Here is a 20,381-nt window from a genome sequence, read left to right on the forward strand (position 1 = left end):
CTGTGGAGGGTCGTTGAGGCCCGTTTCAGTTCTTTTCTTGTTTTGGGAGGGGGTTTAATATATTTTGTTCAGTTCGGTAAGTATGCCAAACCGAAAATGAACTGAAAAAATGAATCCCCCACTTCAAACTGGAGAACAAAGCCAAAATGAAAATGTTAGGCCTGCATAGCCCTGAGACCTAGGTCTCTCCCATGGCAGCACCCAGCAAGCACCACCAATGAGCCACTGGGCCAGACCTATCTGTATTGTTCTAACGATTCTGCTGATGTGCATCAGTTGATCCATGTGGTGCAAGTGTCTGGTATTATTGTACTTTATGGCTTTTTATTTTACGGCACTTTCTTTTGCATCCTATTTAAAACTTTATTTAGATGAGGCCGAGAAGTGTCTGAAGTGTGGGCAGATGTTTATGACCTCTTGCCCTCCGATTGCCCTGCTGTGCCATTGTCCTTCTTTCCCCTGATTCCGGATGGTGCTGGTGCCGGCAGGATGACTTTGCCCGGCTGAAAAGGAATAACGAGCCTCAAGGGCAGTACAAGGAAGTTGCTGGAGGTGAGGAGCAGGCCTATGAAATGGAGTTTATGCAGAGCTTCCAAGATGTGTGGGATAATCCTGGCATCGTTATTCAAGCTCGAGATATGATTGGTTTTAGTTGCCTGTAGTAGTGAATACATGGTTTGTTTTTTTTTGCAGGGTATTTTTCTAGGTCCCAAACAAGAGAATGTACTCCTTTGTGTTATCAGTTATAGCCATGATAAAAGTAGATGGTGTAACGTGGCGCTGAATCACACAAATCAGACAGACCAGTGGGTACAATAAGGAGAGAGAACTATCTGTCCCTAAAGGCATACTATCTAGTCAGTAGGGACAGATACATGCTAAATTGTTCCATCATTTGCAACATCATTTGGAGAATAACCAGAGCAGTGAATTAAGTTTATGCTGCAATCTATAAAATAATAATAATAATATCACGATGTCATCCTCGTGATGGATACTCAAGGAACTGGATCAGGGCAGCTCAAACGGAGACACTGCTCCACTTTGGAACGTGTCCAGTTTCTCACAGCTCAAAGCACTGTCCATCCAGGGATCCTTCTGAATACATACACTTAAGGAATCTATCTTCTTCTAATACATCCTATCCCTCGGGTCTGAAGTCAGCAACGATTCACTTACAAGCACGTGTTCATTTTTCAAGCTCCTCCATGCATTTATCAACAAGAGCATCTAAGCCACGGGTGAGCAGGGTCCTTGAGGGCCACCAGCCAGTCGGGTTTTGAGAATATCCCAAATAAATGTGCATGAGAAATCTGCCTACAGCTGAGGCAGTATACATGCAGATGTCTCTCATGCAAGTTGATTAGGGGTATCCTGAAAACTCAACTGGTTGATGGCCCTGTTGGATGAAGGTGACCTGCCTGGTTGGTCCCTACCCTAGGCATAGACAGCAAGGGCCATAGGTTCTCCTCCTCAAAGTCTGAGAGTGAGTGAAGTACCTATTCACTGTCTGTATAACCCCTGTATATCATGACGGCTACCAGGGAACTCTTGGGATACCCCCTCTGTAGAACACTGGTCATGGCTACTGGTGTGCCTCGGAACAGCTTGGGCTCGCTCACTTGTGCTCTAGCGTCTGGGTCATGTGCTGTTTGAGTCAGCTCCTTAAAGGGGCAGCACAGAGAGACTGAAAGCACAAGAATCATTGTGAGTCTATGATCCCCTACACTTTTAAGGGGGTAACGAACTGGGAAGTACCACAGCCCTTGGGTTAGATGTGTGAAAGTTTGAGGCTAAGTTTGGATAAGTTCTTGGAGGAGAAGTCCATTAATGGCTATTAGTCAATTTTGCTTGGGGAATAGCCACTGCTGTTAATTGCATCGTTGGCATGGGGTCTTCTTGGTGTTTGGGTGATTGCCAGGTTCTTGTGGCCTGGTTTTGGCCTCTGTTGGAAACAGGATGCTGGGCTTGATGGACCCTTGGTCTGACCCAGCATGGCAATTTCTTATGTTCTTATCAAACTGATCACTTTTGGCAGGTAAGTTATTTATGTTTTGCTTTTTAGCATTTCAAAGCTGATTATATTCAGGTTCAGTAGCTATTTCCATATATCCAGAAGGGTTTACAATCTAAGGGCCTGATTCATCAAGGCATTTTCCCATAGACACAGAACTGGAGAAATTCCTTTGTCAATCAGGCCTAAGTTTGTACCTGCGACAAAGTAGGTAAAGTGATTTGCTCAAGGTCGTGAGCAGTAGTAGGATTTGAACGCTGGTTTCTCTGGTTTGTAGCCGCTGCTCTAACCACTACTCCGCTCATTCTTTAATCAGACCCATAAAAGTCCAGAACTGCTTGGGCTGAGTGGAAGGCTTCAGCTCCTCAGAGATTAACCCTTGTATAATAGAGGCAGACAAAGACGGAAGACAGGGCAGGGTCCACCCATATTAACCTTCAGCCCCGACACCTCTCAAAATTCAGTTCTGGCTACATCCCTGCTGTGGTCCCGGCGCCCTCCCTGCATATTTCCGTGCGGTACCGGCGCCCTCCCTGCCTGTTCCCCCCATTCCCTCACCCGGTATCGGCGCCCTCCCTGCCTGTTCCCCCCACTCCCTCGCCCGGTACCGGCGCCCTCCCTCCCTGCCTGCATAGTTCCCTCGCCCGGTACCAGCACCCTCCCTGCCGGTTCCCTCGCGCGGCCCCGGCCCCCTCCCTGCCCGTTCCCTCGCGCGGCCCCGGCCCCCTCCCTGCCGGTTCCCTCGCGCGGCCCCGGCCCCCTCCCTGCCCGGTCCCGGCTTCCTCCCTGCCCGCTCTCTCGCCCGGTCCCGGCTTCCTCCCTGCCCGTTCCCTCGCGCGGCCCCGGCTTCCTCCCTCGCCCGGTCCCGGTCCCGGTCCCGGCCCCCTCCCCCTCCCCCTCCCCCTCCCCCTCCCCCTCCCTCGCCCGGTCCCCTCCCCCTCCCTCGCCCGGTCCCGGCCCCCTCCCTGCCCGTTCCCTCGCGCGGCCCCGGCCCCCTCCCTGCCCGCGGTCCCGGCGCGCTCCCCGGATAGGCCGGGCCGTGCGCCTGCGGCCTGCAGCAGTGGGCAGGGAGCGCCCCAGGCCGCGGCCCGCCCCCTCCGCCTGCACACGTCGCGTCCCCGGCCCCCAGCAGCAGCGGCAGCAGCGGAGGAGGATGGTGGAGGAGCGGGCGCTGGCCGAGGCCGTGGCGCAGTGGCGCTCGTACGCCGAGAGCGAGAAGCAGTGGCGGGCCCGCCGGGCGTTCATCGAGCGCAACCTGCCCGGCTTCCAGCAGCGGCCGCGGCAGACGGACCAGCTCCTGGCCCTGTCCATGGTGTGGGCCAACCACGTCTTCATGGGCTGCCGGTAACTCCGTTACAGAAACCCCCGGGGCTCTGAGCATTGGATCGAACGGGCCGCGGGCCCCCCTCCCTGGGCAGGAAATATCACCCCCCTCTCTCTCTCTCTCCTTCTCCAGGTACAGCCGGGAGCTCCTGGAGCGAGTCCTGCACATGGCCGAGGGCATTGAAGTGGAGGACGCGCCGCACTTCACCACCCGGGACGAGATCATGAAGCAGGTAGGGGGGCATCGCCTGCCCAGAGAGCCGCCGGGCACTCGGCTGCCCCTTCCTCAGATCGGAACCGGGGGTCCAGCTCTCGTCACATGAGCCACAGAAAGGGAGAGGCGATGAAGCCGGCCGGGCCCATGCTCATTGGCCTTTGTGCGATGAGCGCTGCATGGGTCTGTGGGCAGCTTGCGATTACCCCCACTTTTGGGAGGGGGGAAGGTGGGAATGCTAAGATTTCCCTTGCCATACAATGGCAGTCCTGTTGGATCTCATCCCTCACAAGTTTGTGGGATTTTTTTTCCCCCTCTTTAAAAAAGATAGATCTCGAAAACTAGTCACAGATATGTTAGTCCAGCAAGGAAAAAAAAAAGCATCACCTACAGCTTGTTTGCTGACCTGTATGACTCATTAAAATGTTGAAAAGCCTTTATCTAAGGGAATCCATGCCTCCTACCCTTACAAACAGAGCTACAGGCCTTTGAGATGTGACTGCTACCTTATTATCCACCAAGGCTTGGCAGGGTGTCAATTGTACTATAATACAGTAATCATAAGCCTTGGCTGTCCTCATAGCTTCAGTAACCTGGCAAATATGTTTACTAGACCACAGTGAGCATTCCTGTGCTGCCTTAGAAAAAATGTTGAACCCAGATTGCCCCAGCAGTTCTTTTGTGGGTTTCATCTGGTGGGCACCTCATTTAACCTATGCTTTTGCTGCTTATTACCTCTTTTGCTGTGCTGGATGTACAGTTGTTTCAGTGTGGCCCTTTTGCACACAGTGCTGCAGCTTTAATATCATGTACAGTAGGCAACGATTTTACTGGGAAGCAGTTTACCAGGAGGCCGATGTACCAAGAGGTTATACACAGTTTTGCAAATGTGATATCCTGCACAAAAATAGCAAAGAGCATGCGTAATCTTTCTGCGCTTTCGTGTGCCAGCTTGCACTTGTGAAGTTGTTTGCAAAAATGATGTAAAATCCCAAATGACCATTAGGATTATGCAGATCGTCTCATTTGGTGATTTTGGCATACCAACGTAATGCGCAGAAAATCACGCACTGCGGTGAAGTTGGGGGGGGGGGGGGGGGGTTTTGTGCTAAAATCTGCAGTTTCATGTAGATTGTATTGCAAAAGAAAATCCCCATAAAGCCATTTGAATGATATCAAAACTAGTTTCGCTAAAAAATTGTTCATGGTACTGGCTCATTCCAGCAAACCCATTCACAGATTATCAGGTCGGCCCCCAGATCTGCGAGTGCTGGTTGTGTTGATGTTTGTCTGCTTCTGTCAGTGATCATATTACCTGGACATTTTTAAAATAAAAAAACGTTTCCTATTCTTCCCCTTAGCAGCATCAGTAGAGCAAGCGATGTCTCAAATCACCACTGCACAGATGACAAGAAAATGGACCTTAATTTGACTACATGCTGTTTCGAAGGCTGGGACTCATATATTTTTTACAGACTCTAGAGTGAGACAGAAATTGGATCTTTTATAAATGTCTTTCAGAGTGCTCATTTTTAAGCCAGCTTTTACTGAAAATATTTGTGAGATTTTTAATCTTTGAATTTTCAAGCTTTGTATATTGACATATTAAAAAACTTTGACCCGAAAGAATGGCCTGATTTTAAGAGAAGGCATTTTAATTTCTTCCTGATGCTTTATCTCTGCCTTTAAAATTGAAAAGAGAAAAAAGATTTCAAATAAATATCTTGCATTTTTGTGTTTCTATGGCTTTGTTTATCTAACACTTATGTTCCACTTTTTTCAATTACCTTTTACAAAGCGGATTACAGGATAAAACATCAAGAGCACTCTAGACCAGCTCCCATAGTTAACACAAAAAACCCCCATAATAAAACACAAAACATCAAGTTCTATGCACTTAAATGGTTTTATTTTTAAAAGGAATATTCAAATAGCATGGTTTTCCTTATAATTATGGACATTGGCTTCTGTTTGTACCACATTGAGAATTCTCACGTTTATAAAGTGTTCTGTCCATTTTCCCATTGCTATTTTCATTGGTAGGTTAAACAGGGAGAAATCTCAACCCTTTATACAAGCTGCATTTACTGTGTGTATGTACACACAGTAAATGCACCCTTTCGCGGTTTTCAAAACACATTTTTTCCACGTTATTACTTTGTAATTCTGAAAGATGCACTCTTAGAGGAAGCCATATTTATTTTTCTTTATTTAAAATCTTTTCTATACCGGTAGTTGGTATAGAAAAACAAAAAACGATATACCGAATAATATACATCAAATGAATGTATACTAATTAGTACACCATTAACAGTATAACAGATAAAGCTCTCGAACAGACACCAGTACATTATTAACCACATAATTACAATTTATCTTATAGCCCGAGTCATCTCCCATATATGAGTGTTGCCGGTTGCCTTGCATGGGACGGGTCTGATTGGCTCATGTAGTGGGAGTGTTGTGAAATGCATGAAACCATAGGCAATGTGGACTAATCAAAGGAATTTGTGACTTTTGCTAGTATACTTTTTTGCCAGAGATACAACAGAATTGTAGTGTACTGACTTGAAGCATTTAAAAACGATATAGGATACAATTTCTAATTGTATCCACTGTAATTGTCATATGTACTCTTAAAATGTGCTGTGCACATATATGATCGTATTAAGTAGTAGTGTACAAACAAAAAAAAATGTGAAAACATCCTTGCTTAAACTCCAAACAAATAAAGTAAATAAATAATCTGCAGGGTAAAAGCTGTATTATTGTATAATAATACTGCACCTGGGTTCCCATGGGCTAGCTTAAAAGTTTTAATCATTACTGGCAAAAAAAAAAAGCACCTTCCATCCTCTTTTGTGAAAAACCAACTTCATCACAAATAGCACTTTTAAGTTTGAGCCCCGTTGATCTCTTAAATAAAGTGTTACTCTCTCATGTCCCTTGTGGACTCTTTTGCATGTATATAGAATGTCCCAGCAGGTACAATAATGCTTTTTAATGTATACTTAAGGCCCCTACTTAAGTAGTATCGTACATATCTCTAAGCTAATGTTAAACCTTTAAGTGTCAGCAAGTGCATTCTCCAGAAAGGGAATGAAGATTTTCGCACACCGAAAGTGTTTGACAGTAATTTTATTCTCACATAACGATAGTCCAATTGGGAATAAAAGTACAGTCATAATCACTTTTGGGGTGTGAAGCTGTACTTTATTCCATTTCAAAATGATGTTGGACGCCAAGCAGGAGCCCACTCTCAAAGCCTCTGCGCGATTAAGCTACATATTTGCACTCTTCAGAAATAATTATTTTCTAGGGCAGTGGCTCACTTTGCAGCAACTTGCACCTTCTACCATATGACAATTTAATTACGTGCTTCTTCGGAATATTTTTCCTTCTGGATAGGAATCTATTATTTTTCTTAGTGTCCTGCAAGCAGTCTTTTATTATCTCTCACCCTGCAAAAAATGGCCTTTGACATACATTGCTGTAAGCTGCGCTGTGCAGAAGGTAATTTTCTATGCAGCTGAATAACACAGATTTAGAGAGGATGATGTAGCATCTCAAAGCACTATTGATTGAGAGCTTAGTAACTCATGGCAATAAAAAACAGTTGAACTAACATTGGGTAGACTTGCTTCATGATAAAAACATATTAATGGATGGGCTCAGGGCTGCATTTAAGATTTTGGCACCCATAAGTAGGCTCGTAGGGTGAGGTTGAGGTTCCCTTCCCCCGCTGCTTGGACAGGTGCGACTTTGCCACTGGAAATTGCAAAGGGGGGAGCATTGTTTGGCCAGAGAGCCACGGTGGGCCCTCTGAAGTGGCAGTGGCGTAGCCCTAAAGTAAGTAGAAAGCTCCTCTATTCCTAAATACCAGCTTGGATGGGTTCATAATATAATTCGCCATACAGTAGTATTTAAAATGAATAACTTTATCGTCGATAAATCATTTTCATGTTTCATGTTACAATCTACAGCAGTTCCCTTATATTCCTTCAACATGTGTAACCGATTCTGTGCCTGAAAGATTACCTTTTAAAATGTGGTGCTGTACTTTTAGTTGACGACGGTGTGTCCGGTTCTCAGTCAATTCCCGTGTGCCTGGGGAAAGGCAGCTATTCTTCCATTTTTACTCTACCACCCTGTCCTTCAGCAGATCACTCCTCCATTTTTCTTTTCATAAATTACCGTATATGCTCATCAATCTCAGCTCAATTGTGCCTTGATTAATGCACAATCTATTGTGAATGGAGCATCTTTGATTGCTGATCTTATCTTGGTATATGAGCTTCATCTTTTATTTATAACTAAAACCTGGCTTGAACCAGGAGATATTTGCTGTCTGCAATAACTATGCCCTCTGAATTATCCATTTCTCCATAAGGATAGCTTAAAAGTAAGCCTATCCTTATGGACATATTTACATAAGCTTTTTAAAGAAGCTTATATAAATGTATCGTAATATTTAATGTTTGTTTGTGATATAATGATTAGGTATGTTTCTTAAGGTGCAAGCCACATCCATCAACAGCATTGGGATGTAGCAGCTTATAAATGTAGCAAATAAATAAAAGGGCGGGGCATGGCCATAATAGTTTTTAAGGTTTTCCCTACTAAGGAACTGTCAGTCAAATGCAGGGGTATCACGGCATTTGGTTTTCAAGTCCCCCCCCCCCCGAAGAATCAACAACTTCAAGATTTAATTATGCTAATAAATGAATATTCTATGAAGAGCTCTCAACTTTATTTTACTAGGTGATTTTTAACCAACATGTGGATGAATCTAGTAATGTGAAAGTCTCAGGTTTTTTCTTGTGACGGCTGATTTGTTACCCATAAAAAGTCATATATTAGACTTATTTTTCTCTTCCACTAAAATTCATCTTCTTCAGCTTGATGCCATTAAGTGCTTACCTTGCTCCTGGACTGCCCATGTTATGGCCATTTTTCCATTACGGTCAGTGATTCCTCATTCTCATCCGTTAAGATCAATATCCCAGTTAGGAAGACCAGAGAGCTAGACCTGGAGAAGCTTCCTCATGCAATCGCATCTTCTTCAGCTTTCACCAACTTCTCTCTTGATGATAAGATCTCAGCCCTTGATTGAGGAGCTCCCAGTATTTACTGCCCTCACAAGGGCAGTTATGAGGCACGGCATCACTCTGGTTTAAAAATCTTTGAAGAGGCAGACACCCTCTCTCCCCTGCAAAAGCAATCTTCCTGAGGATGAGCATAGGCTAAAGCAGGTTTCTCAACCCCGTCCTCAGGATCCACCCAGTCAATCAGGTTTTCAGGATCTCCACACTGAATATGCATAAGATATATTTTCATACAATAGAGGCAGTGCCTACAAATTTACCTCATGTTTATTCAGTCTGGAGCTCTTAAAAACCTGACCAGCCAGCTGTAGTCCAAGGCCTATGTTAAGACCATCTGGGCTAAAGCATAGCATTAAACTTTTATCTATTTATGATAAAGCAAGTGAAACAGATCATTACAAGAATACTTTCTAGGGCTAGTTACAGGTCTAAACAATTGAGTTATATTCCTGTAGTTCAGGTTTTCAATCTGAGAACTGTTTTTCTTATAAATCAACTGACCATTGATAGGTTTGTTTTTTTAGTACATTTGATGCAAAAATTCAGAGCATGTGAACTGATATTTTACCTAGCTCGATCGTGGTGATCCCAAACTCTTTCGCATTACTTTCATCCCCAGAGCCATTTAAATTAAGAACTCAGAGCTGGGTCTACCATCTCCCCTAACAGATACAGTAAATTTAAGTTTTGCAACTTGGTGTGCTACCCCCCCCAACACTCAACGAAGCTGATGGGTTGTTTTTTTTTTTCCAAAGTCCTTGTGCTGCACCCAGAGTAATCAGGTTAGAGGAAGGGTTACAGCACCGACACTCACTTGCATGTTTGATAAATGATATCAGCTTACATCTTGACAAGGGCAAGGCTGTTGTGCTAGTGTGCATTGATACAAGGGCCACTTTGGAGATGATAGCCCATCAATTATTATTAAATAGACTTTTCGATACTAACGTGCAAGAGCAGCCCTCAAGGACTGTAGGGGGGGGACAGTGCTGCTTTTAAGATTTATAAGTACAGGAGGGTTCCCCCCCCACGCTGAAGCCATTAAAGGTGAGCTTTATGTCTATACAAATGATTTCTTTAGCAAAATGGCCGATCCCTCAGGAACACACAAGGAAGAGATCAGGCCAGCCACTTTGCAACTGTTTCCAGCAAACCGACTGCAGTGTATTTTTAAACATGAAAAAAGTGATTTTTAAACAGAATCTTAAGCCATCTGATTAAGCTCTCTTGCTACAATGGGCATACGCATCAGTTTCTGTGAGCTTTGGCAGCAGATAGCACGTCTTCGCTGTCTACTCTTCCACTGCCGTCCCTAGTCCTTATGTAACACCAGAAAAGGCAAATATCCCTCAGCTCACAGCGGGTTTGAGTCTGTTCTCCAGGCTTTACCGCCGGCATTATTGTTGTAGGACCGGTGCACGTTCAGAAACAATCCTGTTACTTCTAGTACAGAGGGATAAACCAGAAGAGCCCAAGTGCAGGCAGGGCAGATGGCGCCTTTGCATTAAGCAGATTAGCTGCACGTAGAAGCAGTTTCTTTACCTTGTAGGTAAAGAAATGGATACAAAATGATTGGTCTCTTACTTTCTGACCCTGCAGGTAAATCCTACTCTTTTACCTGCCAGTGCCTTTTCATAGAGTAGGAAAATTATAAGCATACTGCTTTAAAACAGGCAGGATTATTTTAATATATATAATTCATTTAAATATTTACCTATCTTCATTAACCAGAGTTATAGGGGAAGGAGGATGATACCCCATTCAAAAAACCAGGCTAAGGCCAGGGCACAACAACCCTGCCACAGGTGGTAATTTTATGGAGGGAGGGGATAGAAGAAAAAAAAAACCCCTCCCATCTGCTAGGCATTTCCATTTACAACTGTGACTATGCAAAGAACTGAAAGAGCTATTTAAAACAAAGTCATGATGCAGTTTTAATGTTCTATTTTTAAATTTATATTGCACAAAAAAAAAATAGTGCCTGCACCCGTAAACCTTCCTTTTGTTTAGACAAAACATTCAAATTAATGGGCAAGCAGAACAGGGCAACTGGCTGACCGCCCTCTTTGTAAAAAGCAAGCACAGTTGTACCTTTTGTTTACCTAACTTCGTGGTAGTTTGCACAGAAATTTAAAAATAGTCACTTTCACTAGCCGACTGGATGAATTGATTGTTTCCTAGAGCACCAACTCACCTTCCAACAGGGGACAACACTTAATTCTCAGTAACAAAGTTGCAGCTGGAAGGTACGGGCTGGCTGCTTGAGTTTTATCTGTACCAAACCGTACAGCAACTCCGAGGCACTCTCCTTAGTGCATGTTTAAAGATTGTAATACAAGTCAAGAGAGGCCTCGGCCCCTGTATGTACAACACGTCATAAGATATAAAAATCTTAAAATGAATCCCTTATACTGATAAGGAAATAAAAGAACAAAAAACAGCTTTTGCACAGATGCTTATGAAATTAAACAGCTTTGCACATCATTTATACAGTATAAAAAAAGTAAGTGCTCTTTCTGAAATTTAAAAATCTAAAGAATTCACAAATAAGGCATTCAATTTTTGAAAAAAGTACAGATTTACAAAATGTGTATTCTTTTTGTGAAAGCTCCACACCAATGTTATACAGTTCAAAAAAAAAATTAATACAAACAGGATATATTACAAATGTAGCAATAACTTAGTTCATACCATGCAAGAAGGAGTACATTAAATGAAGCTACACAAGCTTTTTAAAGTTTCCACACGGAAGGGCTTTTCTTTGTTTGCAAAAACACCTTTTGGAGGCAAATCCTTAAAACTGGTGGCACTTAAAAATATTCAGGCAACTTTCCTTTTTACTGAGTTAAGTTATACACAACGGTGATGAGAAGGATGAACAGAGTAAAATTAGCTATTAGGAATCATTCCAGCTTTGTTCAACGATAGCAGAAACTCTCTTCTCATATTCACGCTTGTTTTCCTGGTAAAGCTGTGCAGCTTGGCTATTTGCGGGACTATTCGGATTAGGCTCATCAAGCAGAGACTGGAAGGAAAAAGACAAAAAAAAAAAAAAAAAAAAAAAAGAGGCAATATTAATTAGGTAAGGATAAATCGGGCCGGTATTAAATCCGGCCCCCTCTCACCATCAACCCTTAGTCAGGATATTCAAATCCCCAAACGAGACAGCACAGAGTGCAGGTAATTATTTACTAGCACAGAAAAGCAGCATTCAAAGCCCAAGATCAACTTGTTCTGAACTTGTTCAAAAGGAAGAAAATCCAGCGTCCCGTGAGCCGAGAAAAGGAGGAGCTTTCCAGTCTGCAAAGCTGGTTGCTCACAGCTGGCCTGGAAACGGGGTTTTTAGGAAAGGCTGGGGCTCTTTGGGAAACCTGAAGCTTCTGTGTAAATCTATCAAGCCAAGACTTTATTCCAGCAAAGGAAAAAAATTCAGCACCTGGGACTACTGCAGTGCCAGACTTCAAATATTCTAAATTTAAACTTCAAGTGAGGAATGTCTTGCAGCCTCGCTCCTGGTTTTGGTACTTTTCCACACCATGCCCTCAGCAACCAAAGTACATTTCTGAACCTGCCCCTAACGGGTAGCTAGGGGACACGAGGAGAACACACGCTCCTCAGCCCAAATGGTTTCTTACCACTTTTGAAAGCGGTCCCAGTAGCGATGGCTCTTTGGCATACGAATGCTTGCCCTACTACTCACGGCAAAGGTTAATTCTGGTGCCAAGACCCACGCTACTGTTTCACAGCAACCACAGCAGGGCTTTCTAAACCTGCCCTGGTGACCCCCACCAGCCTGTCAGGTTTGCAAGATACCCACTAAATAGACTTTGATAGGGGGGGGGGGGGCAATCTTTGCAAAAACGTGAGCCCATGTCCGTTCTGGTGGATATCCCGAGCACGCAGCTGTGGCAGCAGCAGCTCAGCTCGCTTTGGGGCTGCGTGACCTGTGAGCTCGCACAGAGGGCCGCGGCAATTCTCTGGAAGTGGGTACTCCCTCTTTTCTAGCCATAGAAGATAGCACCAGCTTTCTCTGCTCTAGGGCACTGGTTCTCAACCCAGCCAGTCCGACGTTCAGGATGTCCATGAGAATGTTGTATGCAAGTCTCTCCGCTGCATTCACTGGATATCCTGGAAACCTGACTGGCTAGGTGTGCCCTGAGGACCAGGTTAAGAGCCACTGCTCTAGGGGATAGGAAAACCCCTTCAGCCTGGCCTCGGAGGGTGACATTTCTGGTGCTGGTACAGATTGCTATTGGCAATGAAGTCCGTTCTGTCACCAAGACGGGTTTGGGAAACCCCGAAGTACAGTAAGTCAGATGCTATGTGGTCCAGTCTCATAAAGCTGAAAATTATCAGCACTTACCTGAATTGAAGTTAAAATGGAAGACACATCATATGTCGGACTCCAACGATTCTGCAGTATATCTAAACATATGCTACCATCTGCATAAACTGCAATAGCAATAAACAGGTACACAAAGTGGTTTTATTATTACAGGAGAAACGTTGTCATGCCTGGAAAAGACTACAGGGCAAGGTATACAGCACAATAACTCATACAAAACGTAATGAATGGAAGACTGCCTACTCGCCCTGCTAGAAATGTGATGGGGAGTAGAATTTACCAAAGGAAAAACAAACTTGAGGCCTTTTATTTCTAACATCTAAATTCCTGAAAACCTCAGAAAGAGGCTTTCATGGCATTAACTGTTACAATTTAATAAGCTGTGGATTGTCTGAAATGAGCATGTCAAACTTTTTTTTTTTTTTTTTACTAAAATGGATTCACCTTCACTGTATAGTTAGCAGCAAATGATAGAAGCGACCTAGGTAACGTCAGCAATCATAGACATCATGTTACAGTGAACCTCAGAGACGCGGTATGGATTTTAGATTACTCGCTTTTCCAAATCAGAGTTCAAGCCAGTACAATACATCGAGCTAAGTAGGTGCTTGAGGGAACAGAAGGCGACGTGACTTGACCAGATTCACAAGGAGCTGCAGTGGTATTTGAACCCTGCCTTCCCGCCCGCTGCTCTAAGCACACTAGGCTGCTTTTCTACTCCCCTTTCACATCAGACAGCTGTTCCAGGACTTACACATCTGGTAACAGGTAAGCATGGCTGTTCTTTAATATTGCATATACATCATTGTACCTCACACATCTGACATGCTATATCACGCACCAAATTATTACAATATACAGCGCTTACCATTCGGATGAAACATTTTGGATACAAATCTAACAGTTGGGGGTTTATTTGGATATTCTTCTGAAAATTCTATTACTAGTTTAAATGTACCTGCAGAAAGAGGGAATATAAAATGTGTACATTACTGCATTACACAATTTTATTTCTCTGCACTCTACTATCCTGTGTTCTTTGTCGCCTCATCCTATCCCCAGATGATGCTTGGACAGTCCAGAGCTGGAAAAGCACCTGCTCCAAAATGCATCCTCAGTACCACTGGCTGGCTACAAGGGGCCAAGCTCTGTAGCATCCAGCAGCTTCCTTCCCTTTGTGATCCTAACTATCACCTCCACAGCACATCCAGATCCAGTTTGCCTCAGACGGGGAATCCAAACTCAGAACCCATGGGGAGAACGAAACAGGTCTAACCCAAAATATATCTTTAAAATTTAAAAAGAAAAAAAATAAATAAATCAAAGCCTCTAGCCAACAGCTTTTCAGATTCTGAATGAAAGGTGGGCCAGATATAATTAGTGATTGCAATGCTAACCCCCATCTTTTATCTGCACATTCATCCATGGCACAGGCTTTAATAGATCAAATATTACGATTTACTAAAGAAATCAGGGCAAAATAATGTATTTTAAAAAAACGATTAATCGCTTCCCCTGCTCCAGTTAGAGCTGTCTGAAGCAGCGTAGAACATAAATAAAAACATAACACAAAAATAAAACAATGTCCGTACTGAAGTTACATATGTAAAAAGGTCACCATGACCTTTAGTGCACGAGTAGGTCAAGCCTAAAAAGAAAGGTCCCCGCGTGCTCAACTGTCAATGTTTTATCATGAACCACTTCTTTTATATATAAATAAAAAAAAAAAGCAGCAATTTTTTACAGCCAATTAAACCTACTTGTTATAATACATCTAATGAAGTGGGGGAGAGGGGGAGTGAGACACCGAGCGTCACACTGAAATAATTATCCCTTCAAAGTGATATCTTAATCTTACGCCAACTGCCACATGCACCAGAGCAGGACTGCGCGCGCGCACTCAATACTCTCTCTAGAGGCTTCACAAGCCACTCGCTGCTATTTTAGAAGCATAGAACTCCTCTCCTTCCAGATTAGCAGAGATTCAGCAAAAAATAAACCAGCAAGGCAGGCATTATTTGTTTGTCTCACTGAAATCTTGATGCAGTTACTTGATTTTACACACTGCCAAATTTCTCTTTTGCTCGTAACTGGTGCCTACTCACTATTTTTTTGTCTTGCTTTTTCACCCTAAGAGTTCAAAGTTAGATCATAACTAGTACTGGGACATCAATCCAATCAATAGGACAAAAATATACCAAGATCTGATGGGATTAAAAATGAGAATAGGAAGCAATAGTATTCATAGACAATAGAAAATTATGAAACAAGCAAGGACATTTTGATCTTTATCTGTTGTCATTACTATGACATGCGATTACCAGTGGGATAAAATGTTATAGTATGGGAGAGTAGAAAAGGCCTGGATCAGTAGGTGAGCAGTTTAAATGGTTCTTCTGCACTAAACTACTGAGCAAAAATACACACACAGGCAGTTTTAAGGGGGAAGACAATTAATTTGTCCTATTTTGTGCCTTTTCTGGTCGAAGAGCTGAGCAGGAATAAAAGTTGAGTTTGTGTGTCAAACTATACACAAAAACTGAACAGTATTTATTGCCTCAACTACAAAACGAACTGCTGTCAGTTTGGTACTGCTCTAAAAAATGCAATGCATTTCAGCCTCCTGCTGCCCAAAGTTTGTAAGAGTCGGACAATAAATCTAATATCGTGCACAACAGCATTTTGAGCTTTTACCAAAAATTACTTACCATCTTCAAAAGGCGTCCCCTCTGGCCTATAAAAATGAACACAGTCTCCCATTAGGGCAATTTCATTAAAAAAAAAATAGCAGTATAGGAATTATCAAAGTCTTAACTACTGCTCTGTTTATAAATCCTTGATAAAAAAAAGACTAACATCTACATTTTAACTTCCCAATTGTTCAGTCTGTGCATGTATGAATAATCAAGTACTCAAACCACATTTATAATATAGCCCATATCTGAAGGAGCAGAACTGATATTTAAAAAAAGAAGAAAAAACAAAAAAAAAGACGCATTAGCTTTCATTTTAAACTACTGGAAAAATATAAGCAGCATCTTCTCTTTCCTTTGTGATGACAAATGTCTCCTGAGTAGACTATCACAGGGATCACAGGCTTTATTCTCCCTTTCCAGCACAGAACAGACTATCATGATCTGTATATAATGAGCCAGCAAGGCATTTCTCCCCCCCAGCTGGCTTCCAGGTCACTCCTTGAAGCCACGTTCCATTGCTCTGCACCATGCTTGACACTTACTGTACCTGAATGCAACTTGCCTTGAGCTACCAATGAAAAGCTTGGAGCTAAATATAAATAAATACATGCAAAAGTCCTATCAGGTTTGAACAGATTTTAAAATTTCATTCCAGCTTCTATTGGGAAAATGTTGTTTTCTCCTACTCACCCAAATATTACTGCATTCCATACCATGATATTATTTTCAGATGGAGCACCACTGACACCCACAGGTGGGTCTTCTTGTAATCTAGGGGGGGGGGGGGGGGGAAAAAAAGGCATCCTAATGTAACAAGGAAAAAAACAAAAGGCCAATTTAATAAAAACTGTATTCAGGCAACCTATAGCAAAAGAAAGACACACCAAGTGTCTATAGCTTGGTTTTACACCCAGCATAATAAGACAATTCAAGGATCCAATCTATATTCCTTTCAAAACAGGTTTGGGCACATTGACAAACCTGTTCATACTAAATATAGCTGGGACACTCAGCAAACTAGTGCCACATCATACTTTGGCCTGAGATTCACTGAAAAGCAGAGACTTGAATAAAATGCGAGTATCTGACATGTGTAGCTCTATTCCTGAGCCATGTGGCAGAGCTTTTTTTTTTTTTGTCCTCATGATGCTCCTCTCCTTTTTCTTTCAGCTCAAATCATAACCAGTGCCAGGATCCTGGCACCAGTTTTCATCTGGAAATTCACCCCATGTTAATAGTCCCTCCCTCCCACTGTTCCTAATCTGGTCATTGCAGCAACAGACCTAGACGGAGAGCCATACACTAGGGTTCCCTTCTGGACCCCTGTAATCATGGGCTCCTTAAATCCAGCCACCAGATGTGGCTCTTATTGATAGCCATGACCCCCTCCCTCACAGTGCCTTCGCGGCATCTCCATTTCCAGTTAGCATCAGATGCAGAAAAAGTGATCCAGGATTCAAATCAAGGTCTCTCCATATGGCAGACCTTTTCTTACACGCAAACTTAAAAAGTAATCTGACTCAAACATTCTCTAGCTGAGCATGAAACTATCAAACATATGACAAAGGATTCATTCTGAGGTATTTGTTTCAACAACCAGACTCTTGGTGAATTCAAGCTTTGCCTTGAAGAGTTCAGTATTTACAGCTGAGACACGCTCTCCCTCCTTGTATACACAAGATATTTCCTACATACTACAGTCAATAAAATACTGACATAGCAAGGTTCTCTGAACATCGGAATGTAAGGGTACAGGGTGAAAGTTTATTGGAAGGGCAGCATTAAAGTAAAATAGCTCACTCTGCCTTGAGAACGGGCACAATTACAGTTTTTCTTGGCCACAAAACTACACTGAATCAAAATGGAATTTCACTTCTTTGTATATATCTGACAGATTTATAGTAAAATTAATATAGAAGTCTAAAAAAAAGAAAAATGTTGGGAAGCGTTTTCAAAGAGAACTTTCACACTGAAGAAAAATGCAAAAGCAGTTACAGAAACCTATTGGCATTATAGTTGCCCTTTTGTTACTATTTCCCCCCCCCCCCCCCATCAGTGTAGTCAAATATTATAAATAGGATTACAATTGCTTCTCTTGAGAGACTTACTTTAGCAACAGACGGGGGCAGGCTTTTGGGGTGTGGAACCAGCGAGGCCATGCAGGCACCAAGCACTAGGGGAATGCCACTATGGCTGCTAGGCCAAAGAAGAGTTGCTACTGTCCCCCACTGCCTGCAAAGTGAAGAAGAGTTAGCTAAGTGTTGCTCCCTCCCTCCCCCCCAAAGATCCATAGGGCCAAAGTGCTGCTGCAGACCCCGCCAACAGAAGAACAGCACGGAAGGGGGCACAGGACTTCTAAATGTTTCCTGCCACCAGAGCCTCTCTTGCCCGCCTCATACACTGTTTGAAAACCATGCAAGAGAGACCCTTGGCAAGTAGGAAGCAGGGCTTAAAAAAAAAGAAGACTGGATCACAGCACTGTTTTCCTGTTTGGTGGGGCTGAGGAGGGAGGGCAGAAAATGTGTGTGAGGCTGCAGGGTGGTGACATGAGTGAAGCTAGCATTTTTTCACTAGGATGGGTGGGAAGAAAAAAAGGAGCGAGTCAAATTGTCAGTTTTTGCACATGGCACCCAATTGCCTAAAGCTGGCCCTGGCAACAGAGGATGGAAAACTGAGACAAAATATGGACCTCCTCCTACAGCTTATCTGTAATCAGTAACAAAACCTTGAGAGGTATGAGTTTTTGTTTTGTTTTACTGATGCTCTTTTCAAGATCCCACATGAACTCACATCTTTAAAGGTTTTGATGACAATGTTTATAGCCTATTCCATGTAAAATCAATATTAACTTTGTTAATTAAAAAAAATAAACTCAAATATTTTTAGGAGCCAACAACTAGTACCACCAACTGATGAAAATCCTCAACGATATTGGTTTTCAAAAAAAAGTGCCTAATTTACTAAGACTTTTCTCCCATTTAGTATCTATGTGGCACATGGTAAATCACGCCCAAAGAGAGATCATAGGTATCATGGTTTAAAAAAAAAAAAAAAAAGGTGTCCCTGGTTTTGTTTTTTTTGCATATTTAAAGTTGACATTGCCAAGCAGTGGAACATGCACGCCAGAGTGCTAAGAAGTTCACTACACCTCGGTGCAACAAGCCACGCAAACATCCAGCGACTGAAGGTGAGCGCCTTGCAGAAGGCCACGGAACCATTGCCCGGCCCGCGCCACCTAAGCCCTGCCACTTTGGGCAGGTCGATCCCTGCCAACTTCTCGCCAGCTGCCTCCGGGGGGGGGGGGGGGGGGGGGGGGGGGATCGGCGACTAAGCCCAGCATCCAAGTCGCCGCATTACACCGAAAAAAAGGTGCAGTCGGTTTCTTACGAGACGAGAGAGGATGATTGGCCATCCCAGTTCCAGGGGCTTTATTGCTAGCAGCGTGGGGCACGAATATTACCTTCCATTCTACACTAACAGCACCAAAATAAAAAATGTAAAAAATGTTTATGAGAGGCAGGATGCCGCCCAAGCACGGAGAGCAACAAGCCAGAAGGAAGCCACATCACCGATCGCCCGGCACCAGCCGCTCTCCGTAGGGGCTTCCGCTCCATGCCCAGGCACGAGGACCGGAGAGGGAACCTAAACTTCAGGCGCGGCGGCGGCCCGGGGCCTGCCGCCAGGGCCCGCGAGAACACCCCCCCCCCCCCCCGGCTCCACGCCCGCACGGCGAGGCGCCACTTACCGCTTAAAATCCCTCATGAGCCGTCTCCTGGCAGGGGTGGACATGGTCCTGCAGGAAGGAAGCTGGAAAAGAGGGAGAGAGTTTAACCGAAAGCCTGCCCAGCGCCTCCTCCACCGCCGCCGTCTCGCGCTCCCTCCCCCCCACCGCCGCCACCCCTCCTCGCCAGCCCTGAATGCAAACACCCCAGCGATGACGTTTCAAAACACCCAAAAAGGGAGAGCAGAACATTCTACCCGACCGTACCATCTTTCACCGGAGCCGGGGGGAGGGAGCAGTGGGGATTACCGCCGGCGGCTTCCTGAGAGGGGCAGCGGAGCAATGAAAAACCGGACCCGCCCCCTAAACCTTCGGTTCTTCCATCGGAAGTGGCCTTCTCGCGTCCGGAGGGCAGCTCAGGGCATAGCGGGAGCGCGGGCAGCGGAACGGTGCCTCCCTCTCCTTGCCGGGCGGCTTGGATGGAGCGGCCGAAAGCGTAAGGGTTCCTCCGGAGAAAGGGCTGCGTCACGTCACGTCACGTGACGCGCTGGGGCGGAATCCGTCAACAATCCGTTGTCAGGCTGGGCTGGTGGCCCGTGGGCGGCGTGCGAGTGCGCGCCCACGCGCGTGCGTGGGTAGCTGCCGGCCCCCTCCCCCTCCCCCCGGGGCCGTCGGGTTAAAATCCCGGGGCGCGTGCGTAGGAAGGGCAGGTTTGACCAGGTGAAGGTCACGGCAAGGTGATAGCGAGTGACCGCCCTGAATATTATTGCACAATGCAACTCGCTGCGGGATTTGCGAGGATGGTGTAACGCGCGGTGAACGCTTCTGGTGGAAAACGCGTGACAAAAGCAAACCCATTAAATAAATAAACCATTGCGACGATGATGATGGCGGCCCTGTGTTCCGCAGTTTTTGTGAGTGAGAAAAATCCTAGAAAACAGAAACGAGCAAATACTCTAGGTA

The 20,381-nt window shown here is 44.4% G+C and overlaps 3 protein-coding genes across 7 annotated transcripts in view; 2 read left to right on the plus strand and 1 right to left on the minus strand.

The window, feature by feature from the left end:
* Nucleotides 1-2,977: 2,977 nt before the first annotated feature.
* Nucleotides 2,978-5,292, plus strand: CDKN2AIPNL (CDKN2A interacting protein N-terminal like). Of its 2 annotated transcripts, none has more exons than XM_029584014.1 (3): nucleotides 2,978-3,358; nucleotides 3,471-3,570; nucleotides 4,916-5,292. In XM_029584014.1, the coding sequence occupies exons 1-3, from the start codon at nucleotides 3,168-3,170 to the stop codon at nucleotides 4,922-4,924; spliced, it is 300 nt and encodes a 99-aa protein (XP_029439874.1). In that variant the 5' UTR covers nucleotides 2,978-3,167; the 3' UTR covers nucleotides 4,925-5,292. The 2 variants fall into 2 exon arrangements, with proteins under 2 accessions (XP_029439874.1, XP_029439873.1); XM_029584013.1 differs by having other exon boundaries at nucleotides 2,984-3,358; nucleotides 4,913-5,292.
* A 5,006-nt stretch (nucleotides 5,293-10,298) lies between these two features.
* Nucleotides 10,299-19,967, minus strand: UBE2B (ubiquitin conjugating enzyme E2 B). 3 transcript variants are annotated; one of them, XM_029584010.1, is made up of 7 exons: nucleotides 19,788-19,967; nucleotides 19,443-19,504; nucleotides 16,388-16,468; nucleotides 15,710-15,735; nucleotides 13,870-13,959; nucleotides 13,020-13,108; nucleotides 10,299-11,681 (listed from the first exon to the last, which is right to left on the minus strand). In XM_029584010.1, exons 1-7 carry the CDS (start codon nucleotides 19,800-19,802, stop codon nucleotides 11,553-11,555), a joined length of 492 nt encoding a protein of 163 aa, XP_029439870.1. In that variant the 5' UTR covers nucleotides 19,803-19,967; the 3' UTR covers nucleotides 10,299-11,552. The 3 variants fall into 3 exon arrangements, with proteins under 3 accessions (XP_029439870.1, XP_029439872.1, XP_029439871.1); XM_029584012.1 differs by having other exon boundaries at nucleotides 19,728-19,967; XM_029584011.1 differs by having other exon boundaries at nucleotides 19,686-19,843.
* Nucleotides 19,968-20,381, plus strand: part of CDKL3 (cyclin dependent kinase like 3) — a 41,245-nt gene continuing 40,831 nt past the window's right edge. Inside the window, exon 1 of one of the 2 annotated variants that reach the window (XM_029584004.1) lies at nucleotides 19,968-20,378. The gene's annotated coding sequence lies outside the window, so the exon portion shown is untranslated. The remainder of the gene's footprint in view (nucleotides 20,379-20,381) is intronic. The other variant, XM_029584007.1, reaches the window with a different exon arrangement.

Source organism: Rhinatrema bivittatum, chromosome 18 (genome assembly GCF_901001135.1).
Source record: "Rhinatrema bivittatum chromosome 18, aRhiBiv1.1, whole genome shotgun sequence".
Classification (NCBI taxonomy): domain Eukaryota; kingdom Metazoa; phylum Chordata; class Amphibia; order Gymnophiona; family Rhinatrematidae; genus Rhinatrema; species Rhinatrema bivittatum.